Source organism: Clinocottus analis, unplaced genomic scaffold (assembly GCF_023055335.1).
Source record: "Clinocottus analis isolate CAN_PGR_092001 unplaced genomic scaffold, fCliAna1.0.p SCAF_7, whole genome shotgun sequence".
Lineage (NCBI taxonomy): Eukaryota > Metazoa > Chordata > Actinopteri > Perciformes > Cottidae > Clinocottus > Clinocottus analis.
The window spans coordinates 15,066,303-15,086,181 of NW_027176229.1; the positions used below are offsets into that span (position 1 = coordinate 15,066,303).

At 42.3% G+C, this 19,879-nt stretch overlaps 2 protein-coding genes across 2 annotated transcripts in view; both read right to left on the minus strand.

Moving 5' to 3' along the window:
- vcana (versican a) overlaps nt 1–19,879 on the minus strand; it is a 38,742-nt gene that overhangs the window by 932 nt on the left and 17,931 nt on the right. Inside the window, exons 6-9 of the mRNA XM_068605007.1 lie at nt 3,868–3,981; nt 3,605–3,718; nt 2,069–2,227; nt 1,734–1,816 (exon numbers count right to left, since the gene is read on the minus strand). Coding sequence (XP_068461108.1) covers nt 1,734–1,816; nt 2,069–2,227; nt 3,605–3,718; nt 3,868–3,981 — 470 coding nt within the window. The remainder of the gene's footprint in view (nt 1–1,733; nt 1,817–2,068; nt 2,228–3,604; nt 3,719–3,867; nt 3,982–19,879) is intronic.
- Nucleotides 4,052–9,736, minus strand: LOC137805153 (mucin-2-like). Its single transcript, XM_068604949.1, has 2 exons — nt 5,899–9,736; nt 4,052–4,977 (listed from the first exon to the last, which is right to left on the minus strand). The coding sequence occupies exons 1-2, from the start codon at nt 9,734–9,736 to the stop codon at nt 4,052–4,054; spliced, it is 4,764 nt and encodes a 1,587-aa protein (XP_068461050.1).

A 19,879-nucleotide genomic window follows, 5' to 3' on the forward strand; every position in this document is an offset into this window, starting at 1 on the left:
GTATATGTATATGCCCTATAGACACTAGAGGGGTAAAGGTTAACAAACCAATACATGTTTTGTTAATACCACCTTCTCCTTCCATACTAGTGATCTCAGAAATAGAGATCCTGTTCTGTGGTTCTGTGATTTAAATGAATAGCCACATTAATGTATTGTTTCTAGGAGACACCTTGAATTCAGCAATGGAGTGACAGCATCATAGTTCAGCTCTGTGGGACACTTTCAGGTTTAACTAACAAAATGCACCGAAACCAACACATTTATAAATAGGCTTACATTCAGCTACAGCAAGAGCAGCCATAATAGTATTTTTTAACAGGTTTCTAAACGACAAAAGATTATTAAGGGTCAACCACACGTGTCACTTCTTGCAGAATATATGATCTGAATCCGGTAGACCCTCCAGGTAATTGCCAAGAAGTCTTAATTATAATGGATACCTAAAAGTGTTATGTTATTACATCACACAGACTGCATGCCTCACATTACAAGTGTAATTCGTCACAAAAAACACATTTAAACACAGATGTTCATCTCCACAGTAATACAGTATACACACAGCTGTAGTGCTGTGGGCATCAAACTGCATGGGAGTTGATGCTACGTGCAGTCTTTCAGCACATTTTAGGTTCAAACAGCCTCTTCAAAGTTGTGAGCCCCCAACTGCACCAATCATGCCCTGAGGCTCTGCTACTCTGTCATTATGGTGAGAAAACACACACCAACTTCCTGCTCAGCTCACTTCAAGTTAACAAATGGGTGACCCATCAACTGCACAGCAGGCCTGCATCCTCCTCAAAATAATCAAACAAACTTTGATCACCCACACAGACAGACAACCAAAGATACATCAACTTGGGTGTTTCAGTGCCCTGATATATTTTCTTGAAATGTTTCCAATTATAAATATATCACAGTTGTATATAGTCTTACGTATTATACTTAAATCCACTGGAGGTGACCACCCACCCAGACCCCCTGGGCTGCTTCTATCTAGTGTGTCTCTCTTTCTGCAGCCGAGCACAGGTGCTGTCCATCTGTGTGTCTGCCTGCCTGGTGGCCCTTCCCCCGGGTGGGATGCGGGGGTTGAAGGGGGACCATACCTGTCTACGCCTGCCAAACTCCCCTCTACACAGTGTCACTAACACCCTCATCACCCCTCAATCTCTCAGCTGAGCAAGGGTCTCTATTGGCGGCCTATGCTTATCTTATACCCTCAGGCCCTTATCTCTGGTCCTGGAGGACTATCTTTGAAGTGAGTGAATGATCTATCTGTACGACATTGATGCACACAGTAACTTTCCTGTCTAGTGAGCCGGATCTTCAGCAGCTACAATCACTACACCAAACACGCTCACACTTGTATGCTGTTTTATAAACATTGCTTTACAAACAGCATGCATTGCCCTCCTTGCCTCTTTTACATTATATTGTCAGTTTCTTGCATGGTTGCAGCTGTTTTTTTAAATTTATTGCACTCACACTAACTGAAAGGTGGGTGGTGCCTTACAGTATGTGCTGCATCAGATGTATTACCAGAGCAGTCACCCACGAGGGTGTAGCTGTATAAGGCAGAGGAAAGTACGTCATGAGAAAGTCACCACAGCCCCTGAAAAGAATGACTCTCTCTAGATGAGTGTATCTGTCATCGGTATCTTTTCCAAATATTGATATTGTCTCTGAGCCACGTTTGTTGAGACAAAAAAATGTGAGAAAGCAACCAATCTTACCATAACGCTGCTGTCACTCCAGCGGAAGTCACCGTCAAACATTTTATCGTTCAGACCAATCCACTGGTAGTCCTGTCCAAGACCTGCCATACAGGGTAGAGTGAAACAGCACTTTATGTGTCTCTGTTGCCATTTTTCCTTTTTAAGAATCTTTGGTTATAGTAAATGCAAGAGAAAAGGCTTTTTTGAGGCTGAAATTATTTTCCTACATTTACTGTACAGCTACGTTATTGTGTTTGATAAATATTTTGTATTTCTCCAATCCTTTCCTAATGTAAGACTTTGAACAGGTTTCTGTACACAACGATTGACTGCAACTGTGAGCTTTAACTTACGGTTGACAAACTGTTGCTCCTCATGGGAGTGGATGCTGCTGAGATGAGCCCCATACATGCGGCACTCTCTCTCGGCTGTGTCCCAGTTTCTTCTATGGGGGAAGTACTTGTAGCATTGTCCCTGTAATTTATGCCAGCCATAGTCACATATTTCTGTATCTGATAGGAGAGAAAGAAAGAGATTGATGACAAAATCTTACTTCATCTATGCATCTATTTATCTCACTACTTTATTCATGACATACTCTAGTCTATTGCATACACAGTACTCCTAATAACAGAGTATACTGGACCTTATCAACAACGTGACATATTAGTCACTATAGTCCCCATGACAGCGGAACTATAAAGACATTGAGGCAAAAACCAAAATTAGCTGCCATTTACTACTTAAATGTTTGATTACAGTAGTTAAGCAGATCTTTCTACTCATGGTGCTTCACATGTATTCATTCATTTTAATTAATTAAGATAACAAATTATAGTCTGGTGAATTAATGGAGCCCAAGCTATGCAGTTCCAAACAGGTCACAATTATGTCAAACTTAGAAACTCCAGGTGATGAGACGTACAATAGATTTGGGATAAGGTAAAGAGTTAAAATGGATCTAGAATTTGCTATTATATCCACGAAGATTGGAGATATTTTCCCCATCACACCTTTTACCACCCTCATTTTGACGTATTGATGGTACGCGTCCTAACATATGCTGCAGCAACTGTCTGTGTCTCTCGCTCCTCCTCAACAGCTTCCAAACACTAACAGAAAAAAACAGCATTATGTTTCTCTGGGTTGTTACTGCCAAAACTGTCTAAGACAGCAGCTGTGTCTGGGTAGAGTAAATGGGTGTGATTCAATGATGAGTGATCCCGAAAAAAACATTTGGGTGTAGACTCTGATCAAGAAAGATCAGCCAAGGCAGATGACGCCCTGGGATCAAAACACTTGGGATGAAAGTGGGCACACTAAAGTAAATATGGCGATATGGGAACTAAAGAATAAATTAGGAAAAATGTATAACATAAGACCCAGGCTTGTGTGGATAAACATGATTATCCAGGATATACCCAGGAATATCATGTCTAGTCTAATCATATTATCCTAGATGGAAATATCAAGAAGTGACTTGATGTCTAGCACACATGCATTGCGGTGTACACCTCAGCTGACCTGGCACCAAGAAATAGATTATATTGAAAATGTGTCAACCGTCTCTGTGCCTGTGGAACCTATAGCTTGATTGTGGTCAAAGTATTATCAGACTTTACAGACCTTGAGGCAATACTAAAAACACACCTTGAATTAAAATGATGAGATAAATATGCTGTTTATGACTTATAATGCCCAGGAGAAAACCACAATATTTCTTTCTAAATTGGGTTTCTGTGATGTGGCTGAAATTTGAATAACTCATACTGTGGCATGACATTTCTGGTATTTTTCCCAGAGACTCAGGTTGATGATTGAGTTAATTGTCTAAACACAATACCAAATGCTTGTGAGGTTAGAATACATCAAATTAACCACAAACTTACCCTCTTCACAGTACCGCCCAGAGTAGCTTGGTAGGCACACACATGTAAAACAAGCCAGCCCATCAACACATGAGCCTCCATTGCGGCAGGGGTTAGACTGGCACTCATCAAAATCTACATAAGAAACAGGCATAAAGAATAACAAAAGACACAAATAATCAGTCACCAAGACATTAAAACAACATTTAGGATAAATTTGTTGAGACCTCTCTGAAAGTTAAGACAGTGAGATATCGTGAGAGGAATTTTTGATGGTGTCCTACCTGTTTCACACCGGTCACCACTGTAACCTGGAGCACAGCTACATGTATAGATGCTGCCACTCTTGTAGCAAGACCCTCCATTGAGGCAAATATTTTCTGTACATGAGTTAACTCCTATTAGGACAAAAAAAGAAAGATGAAAGTTATGTTGAAATTACATTTATTCTGACATATTTTGTTTTATTCAATTGAAAGCCATTTCAAGAAACATACCTGGAATTTCAACAGTCTCGCCCACGACGAGCCCCGAATCAATTCCGGTGTCATTTATTGCAGCTGTTTCCTCCCCTCTTATTGGTGGTTCTTCTCCAATGTGTGCTGTGTCACTGCCCGGTTTGTCATCCTCCTCAGAAATAAATGACGGAGGGGTGGCTACAGATACAACTGAAGCTGGCCAGGGTTGTGCTTGAGCTGGTGTCATTGTTGTGAACTCTGTTTGGGTCTTTTTGGACATTTCAGTGTGAGAAGTGACACCTCCCTCAATTTTGTTCACAACACCCTCTTTCTCAGATGTTTTATTAACACTAGTAGACTCTATCTTTGAAGCTGTGGAAGCATCCACCTTGAATACAGTCTGGATTTCATCTGGGGGCAGAGACTGAGCCTCCATACTGCTGATCTTTGGTTTCTTAGTCATCTTCATTTCACCAGACACACCCTCAGAACTCATGGATCCACTTTCAGCCCCAGTGTTAATGATGGAGGGAGACTTAGTTGAGTCAGACAGAAGCTCAAAGGTGATGTTCTCAACCTCACCACCAACAGTTCTTACTGTGACCATGCTTTCTTCTGAGCTGTCCATGCTTTCTGAACCGCTCTCAAAACTAGATGAGGCTACTGCACTGACAGGAGCTAAGGCAGGTGACTTAGTTGCATTTTCATCTGAGCTTCTTTCAGCAGTGCTGACTGAGTCAACAGACTGACTCTCCGATGTTTGAGAGACCGGTGGTGTAGTTATGAAAACTTCTCCTTCTTTTGATGGTATGTGTCTATCAGGCGCTGTTTCAATGATGTTGATGTTTGGTGCTCCATAATCTGGGTTGGAATAATCTATATTGCCATCATATATGTTCTCTCTATATTCTCTGGTTGTTAGGTGTACAGGGGAAACTGTTGTGACAAGTTGGACCATAACATCAGGCTGTGACGGTGCTGATGCTGATAGTCCATTTAAGGTAGGTTCAAAAGACAGAAGTTCAGCTGACATTGTGGTGACCACAACTTTTTTTGCAGCAAGTGTAACACCAGCGGGTTGATGCGTGCTTGTTAGGTTTGTTTCTTGTTTTTCTTCGCTTTTGGTGCCTGCTGATTTTGACTCAACTGAAGTTAATGTCTTTGGTGTCTCAGAAGTACTGGTCATAGCAGGGTATTTTGTTTCATAAGTTTCACTGATGAAGTTCTTAGGTGTCTTATGACCTAAGGTTTGTTCATATGTAGATGTTTCTGGCTTATCTGTTTGGGTGTTTGTCATCTCAGGAGATACAGCGCTGGTGAACTCACCAATACTGGACAGGGTTGAAACAGCTTGACTGTCAGAGTCTGAATTGATGATAGTTGTTGTCTTGTCACCTGAACCTTCTTCTTCTGTTAAAATGCTAATACTTATTTTTGTTGATACAGGTATCTTTTCACTCTCTAATGATGTTGTTTCATAACTCGAATCTTCTATATCTATTGAAGTGTCTGTCGCAAACGAGACTGCAGTTGATTTCTCAGTGACATAGGTGGAAGTGGTTGTCAATTTTCTCTCTGCTGTCTGCATTATGGGTGATGTTGTTGAGGACACTTGATCAGTAACATCTGAAGCGGAAGTCATCAAAGGAGTCTCAGTGCTGAGCAGTGAAGAGTCAGTTAAAAACGGAATCTTTTTTGTTTGCGATGAAAGTGAAGAAGCTGTTGTCTCTCGAGTTTGTTCCACTGGGTCTGAGTCCGTAGAAGATGCTGTTGCAACAGCAGTTTCTTCTTCAGGTTTTGCAGATCTGTCAGTTGAAAGTTGTTGACTTGTATTTTCTACCCCAACAAGCAATGTACCATTAGAACTGACTGTTCTTACAGCATCAGTGAATGTGTCCTGGATTTCCCAATCTTGTGTGCTACCATCAGCATCAGTTGAAACTTCTTTAAGTATAGGTGCTTGGCTAGGGGCTTGAGCTGTCTTGTCTTCCAGTGACATAGCTGTAACTCCAGTATAAGGAGTCACATCTCTTGGTTCAAAGTGCTGGCTTGAATCCACATTGGGCAACATTGGTCTGGTGGTGGGATCCACGGTTTTCTCAGAAGAGCTGTAAATGTGGGGATGATGAGTGAACGCAATCTCCGACCTTGCCTGCTGGAAGGACTCCTCAAATGGTGTAGTATCTCGTTCTGGTAAGAACGTGGTGACAAACTGAACCATCACAGCAGGCTTTGAAGTGCTTTGTAGTGAAGACACTGTTGATGGAGAAAGGTACTTGTTTGTAGATGTAGAGGTCATCTGGTCCTCTCTGCTCTCTTTGTGTGATGGGGATGACATCGAACCATTGGTATAGGGTGAAACTGTGTCTGACAATGATGTTGTCTCTACCTCTTTGGTTGCCTCCCTTGTTTGAGTTTCATCTTCTGCAGTTGTTGTGGTGGGTTCCTCTGTGATGATGAACTGAGGGGCAACTGGAGTGGCCCCAGAATTTTCACTCTTAGGTGATGCAGTTGTGGTATCTGCGATCTCGTCCCCAGAGCCCTCCTCACCTGCAATAGCAGTGTTACTTGCTACTGAAAATGTGTCTGTGCTGGAGGGAGGAGATGATGTTACCATATGGTCCATGTTCATTTTACTGTGCAGAGGAACAGATGTCTGTGTCACATGCGCTGTATAATGAGTGTGATCATATGATCTATCCGTGCCAGTAACTTTAAGAGATGGTGTGACAGTTGTCTTCTCCGTGCTATAAAGACTTGAAGCAGTATTTAATACTGCAATTTTGGTCCTGCTGATGGCCTCTGATGAGTCTTGTTTAGAGTCATCGTCACCTGAATATTCATTGTCAGATGCTTTACTGGTTGTTTTCACTGTGCCAGGGTCAGTGGGAACTGGTGTGAGTGCTGTTACAGTACTCACACCAGCTAATGGGTAATGGCTAATGGGTTTTAATGTTTCAACTGTGCTGCTCATATACTCCTTACTGGGCACCGCGGTGACCAAGCTACCTACTGTTGTTTCGGTTAAAGTTTGAGATGGCAAAGATGAAGAAGCTGCTATCTCAGTTATAGACTCTGTGGCATTATCAGCAGTGTCCTTGCCTGATAAAACTTCTTGCACCAGCACTGGAACTGGTTTGGTGAGAGTCCCAATAGGGAAATCTGTATGGGGTGTAGCCAAATCATATATTTCTTCAGAGCTTGACTTTGTAGACAGAGTAGTAGCTTGAGTGGACTTTGATACAGATGTAACCGTCTCTTCACTGGATGTCTGAATAGTTGACATTCCTTCTACAGTTGATGGTTGTGAACTGGGTGATAAATATCCAGAAGATGTTGAGGATAATGACAAATCAGTGGTTGAGGTTGCATATACAGTTACTGGTTTAGGAGTAAAGAAGGTGGCACTATCAGTACCTGAACCCTCTGATTCTATTGTTACCTCCAACCTTTGTGTCATTGTCACTGGTGTGACACCTCCAGCTTCCTCTGTCTGGATGGTTGGGTACAAGGAAGAAGAGGGAATTATGGAGATAGTATCAACATCAATGATTTTATCATCTTTGGTCATACGTTCAGGAGTGGTGCTGCCTTCCTTTATACTGTCTGTTACCGCAGAGAACAACTCATCTTCATCTTTTGCATCTTCTGTAAATATGATGGTTGTGCTGGTTGATGGTTGAGACACATGCAGAACCATGGTAGGTGTTTGTTCAGTAAGGTCCGTCTTGGATTGGCTGCTACTGGGAGTAATGATCACGACCTGTTGGTCTGTAATGCTATGATATATAATGGAGGGAATAGGGGAGGACATTGATGTGAATCCGTCTGGCTGTTCATTGCTAGAGCTTACTGGGTTGAAGTCAACTGGAGAACGATCACTCACTGAAGTTCCAATTGGATGGGGAGACATAGTAGTAACAGAGGATTGTGTTATGTGCTCAGCTACAGTAACTTTATCTTTCCAAATGCTAGGGAAAGGAGGCTCTGTTGCTTCAGAAGTGATGGGGCTGTGTGTATCTGGATTAATTTGCCCCTCATGTGAAGAAACCTGCTCATTAGAGGTTGGTGTAACTGACACAAAGGTTTCAGTTTCCCCTGTTGCTTCTCCAAATGTGACTCTGTCCATCACTGATGGCAACATCGTGGTTTGGTGACCAGAACTCTCTCCCTCTGTTAGAGTAAAGGCTGAACTTGGTGTTGATTCATCAGTTGCAGATACAGACACATTAACCGTCTGGGCAGATGTGACAGCATATACTGTTGTTATGTTTGGCTTCTCAGTGCTATAGAGAGAGGAAGCTGCAGTTACAACAGATTCTGAAATATTACTTGGTCTAATTTCATGCAATACTGTCGTTGTTTTAGGTTTTTTTGTGCTGAACAGGGAAGAGGCTGTACTCTTTATCTCTTTATCTAAACTATCCAATGAAGCTGAAGATGTAACCATAGTGACAGCAGGTGACACTGGATTATCAGTGCTGTGAAGAGAAGAAGTGGCAGTAGGTTTTCGTATTATAACATTGTCAGTGGACAGATTTATTGTTTGGTTACTTGATTCCTTCTCAGTGTCAGCAACAGTACTAGATGACAACATCATTTTTGTTGTAGCTGTTACAGCAGTGGACACCACGGGAAAACGTGGTTTAAATGTAGTTGATCCACCTGAACTATCACTCTTTACTACAGAGTTCTCTGGGACGAATCCACTGCCCTGCTCAGCAATGTAAATCTCAGTGCTCGTCATGTGTGGTGATTGGGTTGAGGACATGAATTCCATTGTACTGGAGTGAATCGTGGATGACGCACTTAACACTTCAAATATTCTCTCACTGTCATTTATTTCAATCTCATCTGTGGCCACAGTAAATTCTTCTTGGGGATTGGATGTAATCTCAATGGATGCATCTGCACCAGATCCATCTGAACTTGACTCCAAATCGTCATCACCAGATGAGCCACCAGAGCTTTCCATGTCAATAAAAGTAGAAATTTCCTTTGAGGTATACACAATAACACTGGGGATTGCCAAAGGTTGAGAGGTTTCAAATGTATAGGGGCTTGTTGTGACTGCCATAAATTCCCTGGTGCTCAAACGTTTCTCCTCAATAAATTGAGTTGTAACTAATGGACTAAATGTGGTTCTTGCTAAGGTTGTTTGTTCAACAGAGGATTGATCAGAAGCTGTAGGTGTTTCTAAGGGAGTTTCATCCGTGGATGCAGATTGGTCATCTCCTGAGCCCTCTACATCAGTAAAATTCTCAATTTCTGACTGAGATACTGATGCTGTCACTGCCTCAATTGTGGTAGTCATGAATTCTGAGAAGGTTTGGGTTGATGATTCAACACCAGGCTGTGAGGTGCTCTCAGCTATCCGACTTCCATCTGTTGCTGTAAAGAATGGGACATTGTTTTGAGATGAGCTTGAGGCAGTTGGTGGCATTGGTGTTGGTTTGTCAGTGCTGAAGAGAGAAGAATCTGAGGTTCCATGAGATTTTAAAACGTCCGATGTTTTAGTTTCGGGTGACACTGTTGTCAATAACTGCCTCACTGTGTTTACCGTTAAAGACACTGTGGTGTCTACGCTTGCTGTTGCTTTTGTAAGAACTTCTGGGGGAGTAACTGATGTTTCCTCGGTTGCATTGCTTTTTGATGTTTCTGCAAACACTGCCTCTGGTGTTACTGTACTGAACATGGAAGAAATAGAATCAGTTGCAACATCACCTGAAGTTTCTTCTTCAGTGAATAATGACCTTGAGTCAGTGGTGAAAACAATTGTGGCAGGCTTAACAGTTGTTCTCACAAAGGAAGGTAAGGCTTCAATTAACATGAAGTCTGTGCTGATCCTGTCGTCCACTTTGTCAACTGGCTGTACTGAGGGATTGGCACTTGAGGATGCTGTGCTGGCAACAAAAGATGCTGTCACAGCAGAGATCTCAGCAGATGTATAAGATGTTTGGTCCCCAGAACTCTCTTCATGCACTTTGCCAGCTGAAACAGTTGCTGTTTTTTCAGTACTGTGCAAAGATGAAATAATACTTTCAACAGTTGTCATCACATTTTTTTCTTTGCTGGATACAGATGATGATGAAACGTTGATGGGAGAAGGCAAAAGAGGTTCCTTGTACGGAGTTTGGTTTCCAGTAGTTTCAGTAGTTGTGATCACATAATTGGTTTCAAAAGTTACAGTTTGATTTGCTGTGCTCTTTTCTTTGTCAAGGGAAATTGGTCTGTTTGTATTGGACGAAGAAGAAGCTATAACAGTAGATTCTGAGCTTCTGAGAAGATCACTACTTCCTGTTGCAAATAATGCTGTTGTGACTGCTGGTTTCTTTGTGCTGAACATTGAAGAGGAAGGGGTTTTACCAGCAACTTTGGTGGTTTGATCAATGAACTCAGTGTCATCAATAAGAGGGATGTATGGCCTCATGGAAATTGAAGATGCAGTAGCTATTTGCTGTGAGCTACCAATCACTATAGCTGAGTGGCTACTAAGATTCACAGTTTGGTCTGTAATTGGTAAAAAAGAAATGGCAGATGATTCCTCTGTTAGAATTTCAGTTGTTTGGCCAGTTGAGATGTCATCCTCAGTCGAGGTAATTGCAGAACTTGTCTCCAATTCATCAATTATCTGGATGACTGATGTTTTTTCTGTAACAGGAGATGTCGTTGATGGTGCCTCAGTGCTGTAGAGAGATATGTTAGCTGTAACAAATGAGGTCTCTGGTGTAGCTGATAATGTCCCAGTCTGAGTTGTCGGTCCATTCTCTTTAGTTTCAGGTGACTCTGTTGTTTTTTCAGTACTGTAGAGGGATGAAGCTACAGTAACAGCTGATTTTGAAGTATCACTTGTTCCAGTTTGACTTGACGATGTCACTGATGGTGACTTTGTACTCCACAAAGAAGGAACAGTAGTTGCTGTAATAACAAGTTCTGCAATAAACTCATCAGTGTCATCTCCAGAACTCTCTGTAGTAATGGGGAATGATGCTGTTTCTGCTTTCATGGTTGATCCACTGAATGAAGGAATGGACTCCACCATTGTGAATTCAGTACGAATCTCTTCATCCTCCATGTCTAAACTAGCTGAAGATGTAACAGGAGATGTTCTTGATGGTGCCTCAGTGCTGTAGAGAGACATGTTTGCTGTAACAAATGAGGTCTCTGTTGTAGCTGATATTTTCCCAGTCTGACTTGTGGTTCCATTCTCTTTTGTTTCAGGAGACTCTGATGTTGGTTTCTCAGTACTGTAGAGGGATGAAGCTACAGTAACTGCTGATCGTGAAGTAGCACTTGTTTCAGCTTGATGAGGAGCTGTAACTGATGGTGACACTGTACTCTGCAATGAAGAAACAGTTGTTGCTGTACTGAAAGAGTCTTCAATGTCATCTCCAGAACCCTCTGAATCTGTTGTAAGGGGAAATGATGATGTTTTAGGTTTCATGGTTGATCCGCTGACGGAAGAAACAGACTCCGCCATTGAAGTTCCACTCATAATATCTTTACCCTCACTATCTGTAACAACAGATGACACAAGGGCAGCCAGACTTGGAGACACTGTTATTGAGCTCATGAGTGTCTTATTAGACAATGGAGAAACCGATGGTTGTTCAGTAAGTGATGGCTGTTTGGTCTTATCTGTATCAAGACTTTCTGTTGTTTCAGGTAACATTGCTGTTGGTGCATCAGTCCGGAAGACAGAAGATGAACCTGTTACCGATGGGTTTGAAGTGAACGTGTCAGGGGTTTGGTCCTCTGCGCCAACTTCATTTGCGAGAGTGACCCTGGAACTTTGCTCTGACTTTGAATCAACAGGAGAGAGTGGAGATGTTTCTGTCTGAGCGGTGACAGCACTGTCTTGTTCCCCAACTAGAAGTGCTGTTGATTTCTCAGTGCTAGATAGTGAGGAAACTGTCGGGGCTGTAGGACCTTTGATGGAAATCTCAGTATTCTGATCATCTGAGCTCTCTTCATCGGTTGTTTGGAAAGTAGAACTTGTCTCTTGTGTTACTATTAATTTCCCATACAGACTTTCAGTTACAATCTTTTGTGCTTCAGGTGACTCTGATGTTGTTTTTTCAGTACTGTAGAGGGATGAAGCTACAGTAACAGCTGATTTTAGAGTATCACTTGTTTCAGTTTGATGTGACGGTGTCACTGATGGTGAATCTGTACTCCATAAAGAAGAAACAGTAGTTGCTGTAATAACATGTTCTGCAATAAACTCATCAGTACCATCTCCAGAACTCTCTGTAGTAATGGGGAATGATGCTGTTTCTGCTTTCATGCTTGATCCACTGAATGAAGGAATGGACTCCACCATTGTGAATTCAGTACTAATCTCTTCATCCTCCATGTCTAAACTAGCTGAAGATGTAACAGGAGATGTTCTTGATGGTGCCTCAGTGCTGTAGAGAGACATGTTAGCTGTAACAAATGAGGTCTCTGGTGTAGCTGATATTTTCCTAGTCTGACTTCTGGTTCCATTCTCTTTTGTTTCAGGAGACTCTGATGTTGGTTTCCCAGTACTGTAGAGGGATGAAGCTACAGTAACTGCTGATCGTGAAGTAGCACTTGTTTCAGCTTGATGAGGAGCTGTAACTGATGGTAACACTGTACTCCGCAATGAAGAAACAGTTGTTGCTGTACTGAAAGAGTCTTCAATGTCATCTCCAGAACCCTCTGAATCCGTGGTAAGGGGAAATGATGATGTTTCAGGTTTCATGGTTGATCCGCTAACAGAAGAAACAAACTCCGCGATTGTAGTTCCACTCATGATTTCTTTACCATCAATGTATGTAACAACAGATGATACAACAGAAGCTAGACTTGGAGACACTGTTATTGAGCTCATGAGTGTCTTATCAGAGATTGGAGAAACCGATGGTTGTTCAGTAAGTGATTGCTGTTTGGTCTTATCTGTTTCAAGACTTTCTGTTGTTTCAGGTAAAATTGTTGTTGGTCCGTCAGTCCGGAAGAGAGAAGATGATCCTGTTACAGATGAGGTTGGAGTGAACTTATCAGGGGTTTGGTCATCTGAGCCAACTTCATTTGCGAGAGTGACCCTGGAACTTTGCTCTGACTTTGAATCAACAGGAGAGAGTGAAGATGTTTCTGTGTGAGTGGTGACAGCACTGTCTTGTTCCCCAACTGGATGTGCTGTTGATTTCTCAGTGCTAGATAGTGAGGAAACTGTCGGGGCTGTAGGACCTTTGATGGAAATCTCAGTATTCTGATCGCCTGAGCTCTCTTCATCGGTTGGTGGGAAAGTTGAACTTGTCTCTGGTGTTACAGATAAGTTCCTATACAGACTTTCGGTTACAATCTTTTGTGCTTTAGGTGACTCTGATGTTGTTTTTTCAGTACTGTAGAGGGATGAAGCTACAGTAACAGCTGATTTTAGAGTATCACTTGTTTCAGTTTGATGTGACGGTGTCACTGATGGTGACTCTGTACTCCACAAAGAAGGAACAGTAGTTGCTGTAATAACATGTTCTGCAATAAACTCATCAGTGCCGTCTCCAGAACTCTCCGTAGTAATGGGGATTGATGCTGTTTCTGCTTTCATGCTTGATCCACTGAATGAAGGAATGGACTCCACCATTGTGAATTCAGTACTAATCTCTTCATCCTCCATGTCTAAAGTAGCTGAAGTTGTAACAGGTGATGTTCTTGATGGTTCGTCAGTGCTGTAGAGAGACATGTTAGCTGTAACAAATGAGGTCTCTGGTGTAGCTAATATTTTCCCAGTCTGCCTTGTGGTTCCATTCTCTTTTGTTTCAGGAGACTCTGATGTTGGTTTCTCAGTACTGTAGAGGGATGAAGCTACAGTAACTGCTGATCGTGAAGTAGCACTTGTTTCAGCTGGATGAGGAGCTGTAACTGATGGTGACACTGTACTCCGCAATGAAGAAACAGTTGTTGCTGTACTGAAAGAGTCTTCAATCTCATCTCCAGAACCCTCTGAATCCGTGGTAAGGGGAAATGATGCTGTTTCAGGTTTCATGGTTGATCCGCTGACAGAAGAAACAGACTCCGCGATTGTAGTTCCACTCATGATTTCTTTACCATCAATGTATGTAACAACAGATGATACAACAGAAGCCAGACTTGGAGACACTGTTATCGAGCTCATGAGTGTCTTATCAGAGATTGGAGAAACCGATGGTTGTTCAGTAAGTGATGGCTGTTTGGTCTTATCTGTTTCAAGACTTTCTGTTGTTTCAGGTAAAATTGTTGTTGGTCCGTCAGTCCGGAAGAGAGAAGATGAACCTGTTACAGATGAGGTTGGAGTGAACTTATCAGGGGTTTGGTCATCTGAGCCAACTTCATTTGCGAGAGTGACCCTGGAACTTTGCTCTGACTTTGAATCAACAGGAGAGAGTGAAGATGTTTCTGTCTGAGCGGTGACAGCACTGTCTTGTTCCCCAACTAGAAGTGCTGTTGATTTCTCAGTGCTAGATAATGAGGAAACTGTCGGAGCTGTAGGACCTTTGATGGAAATCTCAGTAGTCTGATCGCCTGAGCTCTCTTCATCGGTTGTTGGGAAAGTTGAACTTGTCTCTGGTGTTACAGATAAGTTCCCATACAGACTTTCGGTTACAATCTTTTGTGCTTCAGGTGACTCTGATGTTGTTTTTTCAATACTGTAGAGGGATGAAGCTACAGTAACAGCTGATTTTAGAGTATCACTTGTTTCAGTTTGATGTGACGGTGTCACTGATGGTGACTCTGTACTCCACAATGAAGGAACAGTAGTTGCTGTAATAACATGGTCTGCAATAAACTCATCAGTGCCGTCTCCAGAACTCTCCGTAGTAATGGGGATTGATGCTGTTTCTGCTTTCATGCTTGATCCACTGAATGAAGGAATGGACTCCACCATTGTGAATTCAGTACTAATCTCTTCATCCTCCATGTCTAAAGTAGCTGAAGTTGTAACAGGAGATGTTCTTGATGGTGCCTCAGTGCTGTAGAGAGACATGTTAGCTGTAACAAATGAGGTCTCTGGTGTAGCTGATATTTTCCCAGTCTGACTTCTGGTTCCATTCTCTTTTGTTTCAGGAGACTCTGATGTTGGTTTCCCAGTACTGTAGCGGGATGAAGCTACAGTAACTGCTGATCGTGAAATAGCACTTGTTTCAGCTTGATGAGGAGCTGTAACTGATGGTAACACTGTTCTCCGCAATGAAGAAACAGTTGTTGCTGTACTGAAAGAGTCTTCATTGTCATCTCCAGAACCCTCTGAATCCGTGGTAAGGGAAAATGATAATGTTTCATGTTTCATGGTTGATCCGCTGACGGAAGAAACAGACTCCGCCATTGAAGTTCCACTCATGATTTCTTTACCATCAATGTATGTAACAACAGATGATACAACAGAAGCCAGACTTGGAGACACTGTTATCGAGCTCATGAGTGTCTCATCAGAGATGGGAGAAACCGATGGTTGTTCAGTAAGTGATGGCAGTTTGGTCTTATCTGTTTCAAGACTTTCTGTTCTTTCAGGTAAAATTGTTGTTGGTCCGTCAGTCCGGAAGAGAGAAGATGAACCTGTTACAGATGAGGTTGGAGTGAACTTATCAGGGGTTTGGTCATATGAGCCAACTTCAATTGCGAGAGTGACCCTGGAACTTTGCTCTGACTTTGAATCAACAGGAGAGAGTGAAGATGTTTCTGTGTGAGTGGTGACAGCACTGTCTTGTTCCCCAACTAGAAGTGCTGTTGATTTCTCAGTGCTAGATAATGAGGAAACTGTCGGGGCTGTAGGACCTTTGATGGAAATCTCAGTAGTCTGATCGCCTGAGCCTTCTTCATCGGTTTGTGGGAAAGTAGAACTTGTCTCTTGTGTTACTATTAATTTCCCATACAGACTTTCAGTTACAATCTTTTGTGCTTCAGGTGACTCTGATGTTGTTTTTTCAGTACTGTAGAGGGATGATGCTACAGTAACAGCTGATTTTAGAGTATCACTTGTTTCAGTTTGATGTGACGGTGTCACTGATGGTGACTCTGTACTCCACAATGAAGGAACAGTAGTTGCTGTAATAACATGTTCTGCAATAAACTCATCAGTACCATCTCCAGAACTCTCCGTAGTAATGGGGATTGATGCTGTTTCTGCTTTCATGGTTGATCCACTGAATGAAGGAATGGACTCCACCATTGTGAATTCAGTACTAATCTCTTCATCCTCCATGTCTAAAGTAGCTGAAGATGTAACAGGAGATGTTCTTGATGGTGCCTCAGTGCTGTAGAGAGACATGTTAGCTGTAACAAATGAGGTCTCTGTTGTAGCTGATATTTTCCTAGTCTGACTTCTGGTTCCATTCTCTTTTGTTTCAGGAGACTCTGATGTTGGTTTCTCAGTACTGTAGAGGGATGAAGCTACAGTAACTGCTGATCGTGAAGTAGCACTTGTTTCAGCTTGATGAGGAGCTGTAACTGATGGTAACACTGTACTCTGCAATGAAGAAACAGTTGTTGCTGTACTGAAAGAGTCTTCAATGTCATCTCCAGAACCCTCTGAATCTGTTGTAAGGGGAAATGATGCTGTTTTAGGTTTCATGGTTGATCCGCTGACGGAAGAAACAGACTCCGCCATTGTAGTTCCACTCATAATATCTTTACCCTCACTTTCTGTAACAACAGATGACACAACAGCAGCCAGACTTGGAGACAATGTTATTGAGTTCATGAGTGTCTTATCAGAGATTGGAGAAACCGATGGTTGTTCAGTAAGTGATGGCTGTTTGGTCTTATCTGTATCAAGACTTTCTGTTGTTTCAGGTAACATTGCTGTTGGTGCATCAGTCCGGAAGACAGAAGATGAACCTGTTACCGATGGGGTTGAAGTGAACGTGTCAGGGGTTTGGTCATCTGAGCCAACTTCATTTGCGAGAGTGACCCTGGAACTTTGCTCTGACTTTGAATCAACAGGAGAGAGTGAAGATGTTTCTGTGTGAGCGGTGAATGCACTGTCTTGTTCCCTAACTGGATGTGCTGTTGATTTCTCAGTGCTAGATAATGAGGAGACTGCCGGGGCTGTAGAATCTTTGATGGAAATCTCAGTATTCTGATCGTCTGATCTCTCTTCATCGGTTGTTGGGAACGTAGAACTTGTCTCTTGTGTTACTGTTAATTTCCCATACAGACTTTCAGTTACAATCTTTTGTGCTTTAGGTGACTCTGATGTTGTTTTTTCAGTACTGTAGAGGGATGAAGCTACAGTAACAGCCGATTTTGAAGTTTCACTTGTTTCAGTTTGACGTGGCGGTGTCACTGATGGTGACTCTGTACTCCACAAAGAAGGAACAGTAGTTGCTGTAATAACATGTTCTGCAATAAACTCATCAGTGCCGTCTCCAGAACTCTCCGTAGTAATGGGGAATGATGCTGTTTCCGCTTTCATGGTTGATCCACTGAATGAAGGAATGGACTCCACCATTGTAAATTCAGTACTAATCTCTTCCTCCATCATATCTGAACTAGCTGAGGATGTAACAGGAGATGATCTTAATGGTGCCTCAGTGCTGTAGAGAGACATGTTAATTGTATCAAATGAGGTCTCAGGTGTAGCTGATATTTTCCCAGTCTTACTTCTGGTTCCATTCTCTTTTGTTACAGATGACTCTGATGTTGGTTTCTCAGTACTGTAAAGGGATGAAGCTACAGTAACTGCTGATCGTGAAGTAGCACTTGTTTCAGCTTGATGAGGAGCTGTAACTGATGGTAACACTGTACTCCGCAATGAAGAAACAGTTGTTGCTGTACTGAAAGAGTCTTCAATCTCATCTCCAGAACCCTCTGAATCTGTTGTAAGGGGAAATGATGCTGTTTGAGGTTTCATGGTTGATCCGCTGACGGAAGAAACAGACTCAGCCATTTTAGTTCCACTCATGATTTCTTTACCATCAATGTATGTAACAACAGATGATACAACAGAAGCCAGACTTGGAGACACTGTTATCGAGCTCATGAGTGTCTCATCAGAGATGGGAGAAACCGATGGTTGTTCAGTAAGTGATGGCAGTTTGGTTTTATCTGTTTCAAGACTTTCTGTTGTTTCAGGTAAAATTGTTGTTGGTCCGTCAGTCCGGAAGAGAGAAGATGAACCTGTTACAGATGATGTTGGAGTGAACTTATCAGGGGTTTGGTCATCTGAGCCAACTTCATTTGCGAGAGTGACCCTGGAACTTTGCTCTGACTTTGAATCAACAGGAGAGAGTGAAGATGTTTCTGTGTGAGCGGTGACAGCACTGTCTTGTTCCCCAACTAGAAGTGCTGTTGATTTCTCAGTGCTAGATAATGAGGAAACTGTCGGGGCTGTAGGACCTTTGATGGAAATCTCAGTAGTCTGATCGCCTGAGCTCTCTTCATCGGTTTGTGGGAAAGTTGAACTTGTCTCTGGTGTTACAGATAAGTTCCTATACAGACTTTCAGTTACAATCTTTTGTGCTTCAGGTGACTCTGATGTTGTTTTTTCAGTACTGTAGACGGATGAAGTTACAGTAACAGCTGATTTTAGAGTATCACTTGTTTCAGTTTGATGTGACGGTGTCACTGATGGTGACTCTGTACTCCACAAAGAAGGAACAGTAATTGCTGTAATAACATGTTCTGCAATAAACTCATCAGTACCATCTCCAGAACTCTCCGTAGTAATGGGGAGTGATGCTGTTTCTGCTTTCATGCTTGATCCACTGAATGAAGGAATGGACTCCACCATTGTGAATTCAGTACTAATCTCTTCATCCTCCATGTCTAAAGTAGCTGAAGATGTAACAGGAGATGTTCTTGATGGTTCGTCAGTGCTGTAGAGAGACATGTTAGCTGTAACAAATGAGGTCTCTGGTGTAGCTGATATTTTCCCAGTCTGACTATTGGTTCCATTCTCTTTTGTTTCAGGAGACTCTGATGTTGGTTTCTCAGTACTGTAGAGGGATGAAGCTACAGTAACTGCTGATCGTGAAGTAGCACTTGTTTCAGCTTGATGAGGAGCTGTAACTGATGGTGACACTGTACTCCGCAATGAAGAAATAGTTGTTGCTGTACTGAAAGAGTCTTCATTGTCATCTCCAGAACCCTCTGAATCCGTGGTAAGGGGAAATGATGATGTTTCAGGTTTCATGGTTGATCCGCTGACGAAAGAAACAGGCTCCGCCATTGTAGTTCCACTCATGATTTCTTTACCATCAATGTATGTAACACCAGATGATACAACAGAAGCCAGACTTGGAGACACTGTTATTGAGCTCATGAGTGTCTTATCAGAGATTGGAGAAACCGATGGTTGTTCAATAAGTGATGGCTGTTTGGCCTTATCTGTTTCAAGACTTTCTGTTGTTTCAGGTAACATTGCTGTTGGTCCGTCAGTCCGGAAGAGAGAAGATGAACCTGTTACCGATGGGTTTGAAGTGAACGTGTCAGGGGTTTGGTCCTCTGCGCCAACTTCATTTGCGAGAGTGATCCTGGAACTTTGCTCTGACTTTGAATCAACAGGAGAGAGTGAAGATGTTTCTGTGTGAGCGGTGACAGCACTGTCTTGTTCCCTAACTGGATGTGCTGTTGATTTCTCAGTGCTAGATAATGAGGAGACTGTCGGGGCTGTAGAATCTTTGATGGAAATCTCAGTATTCTGATCATCTGAGCTCTCTTCATCGGTTGTTGGGAACGTAGAACTTGTCTCTTGTGTTACTATTAATTTCCCATACAGACTTTCAGTTACAATCTTTTGTGCTTTAGGTGACTCTGATGTTGTTTTTTCAGTACTGTAGAGGGATGAAGCTACAGTAACAGCTGATTTTAAAGTATCACTTGTTTCAGTTTGACGAGGAGC

Bases quoted from the DNA above. Each gene is read 5' to 3' on its own strand.
- LOC137805153 (XM_068604949.1), bottom strand. From the start codon at position 9,736: ATGTTCAGTACAGTAACACCAGAGGCAGTGTTTGCAGAAACATCAAAA. The intron at 4,978-5,898 runs GTACATTGCTTG...TTGTCACAACAG, and splicing joins AAGAACAGTCAGTTCTAATG to TTTCCCCTGTACACCTAACA.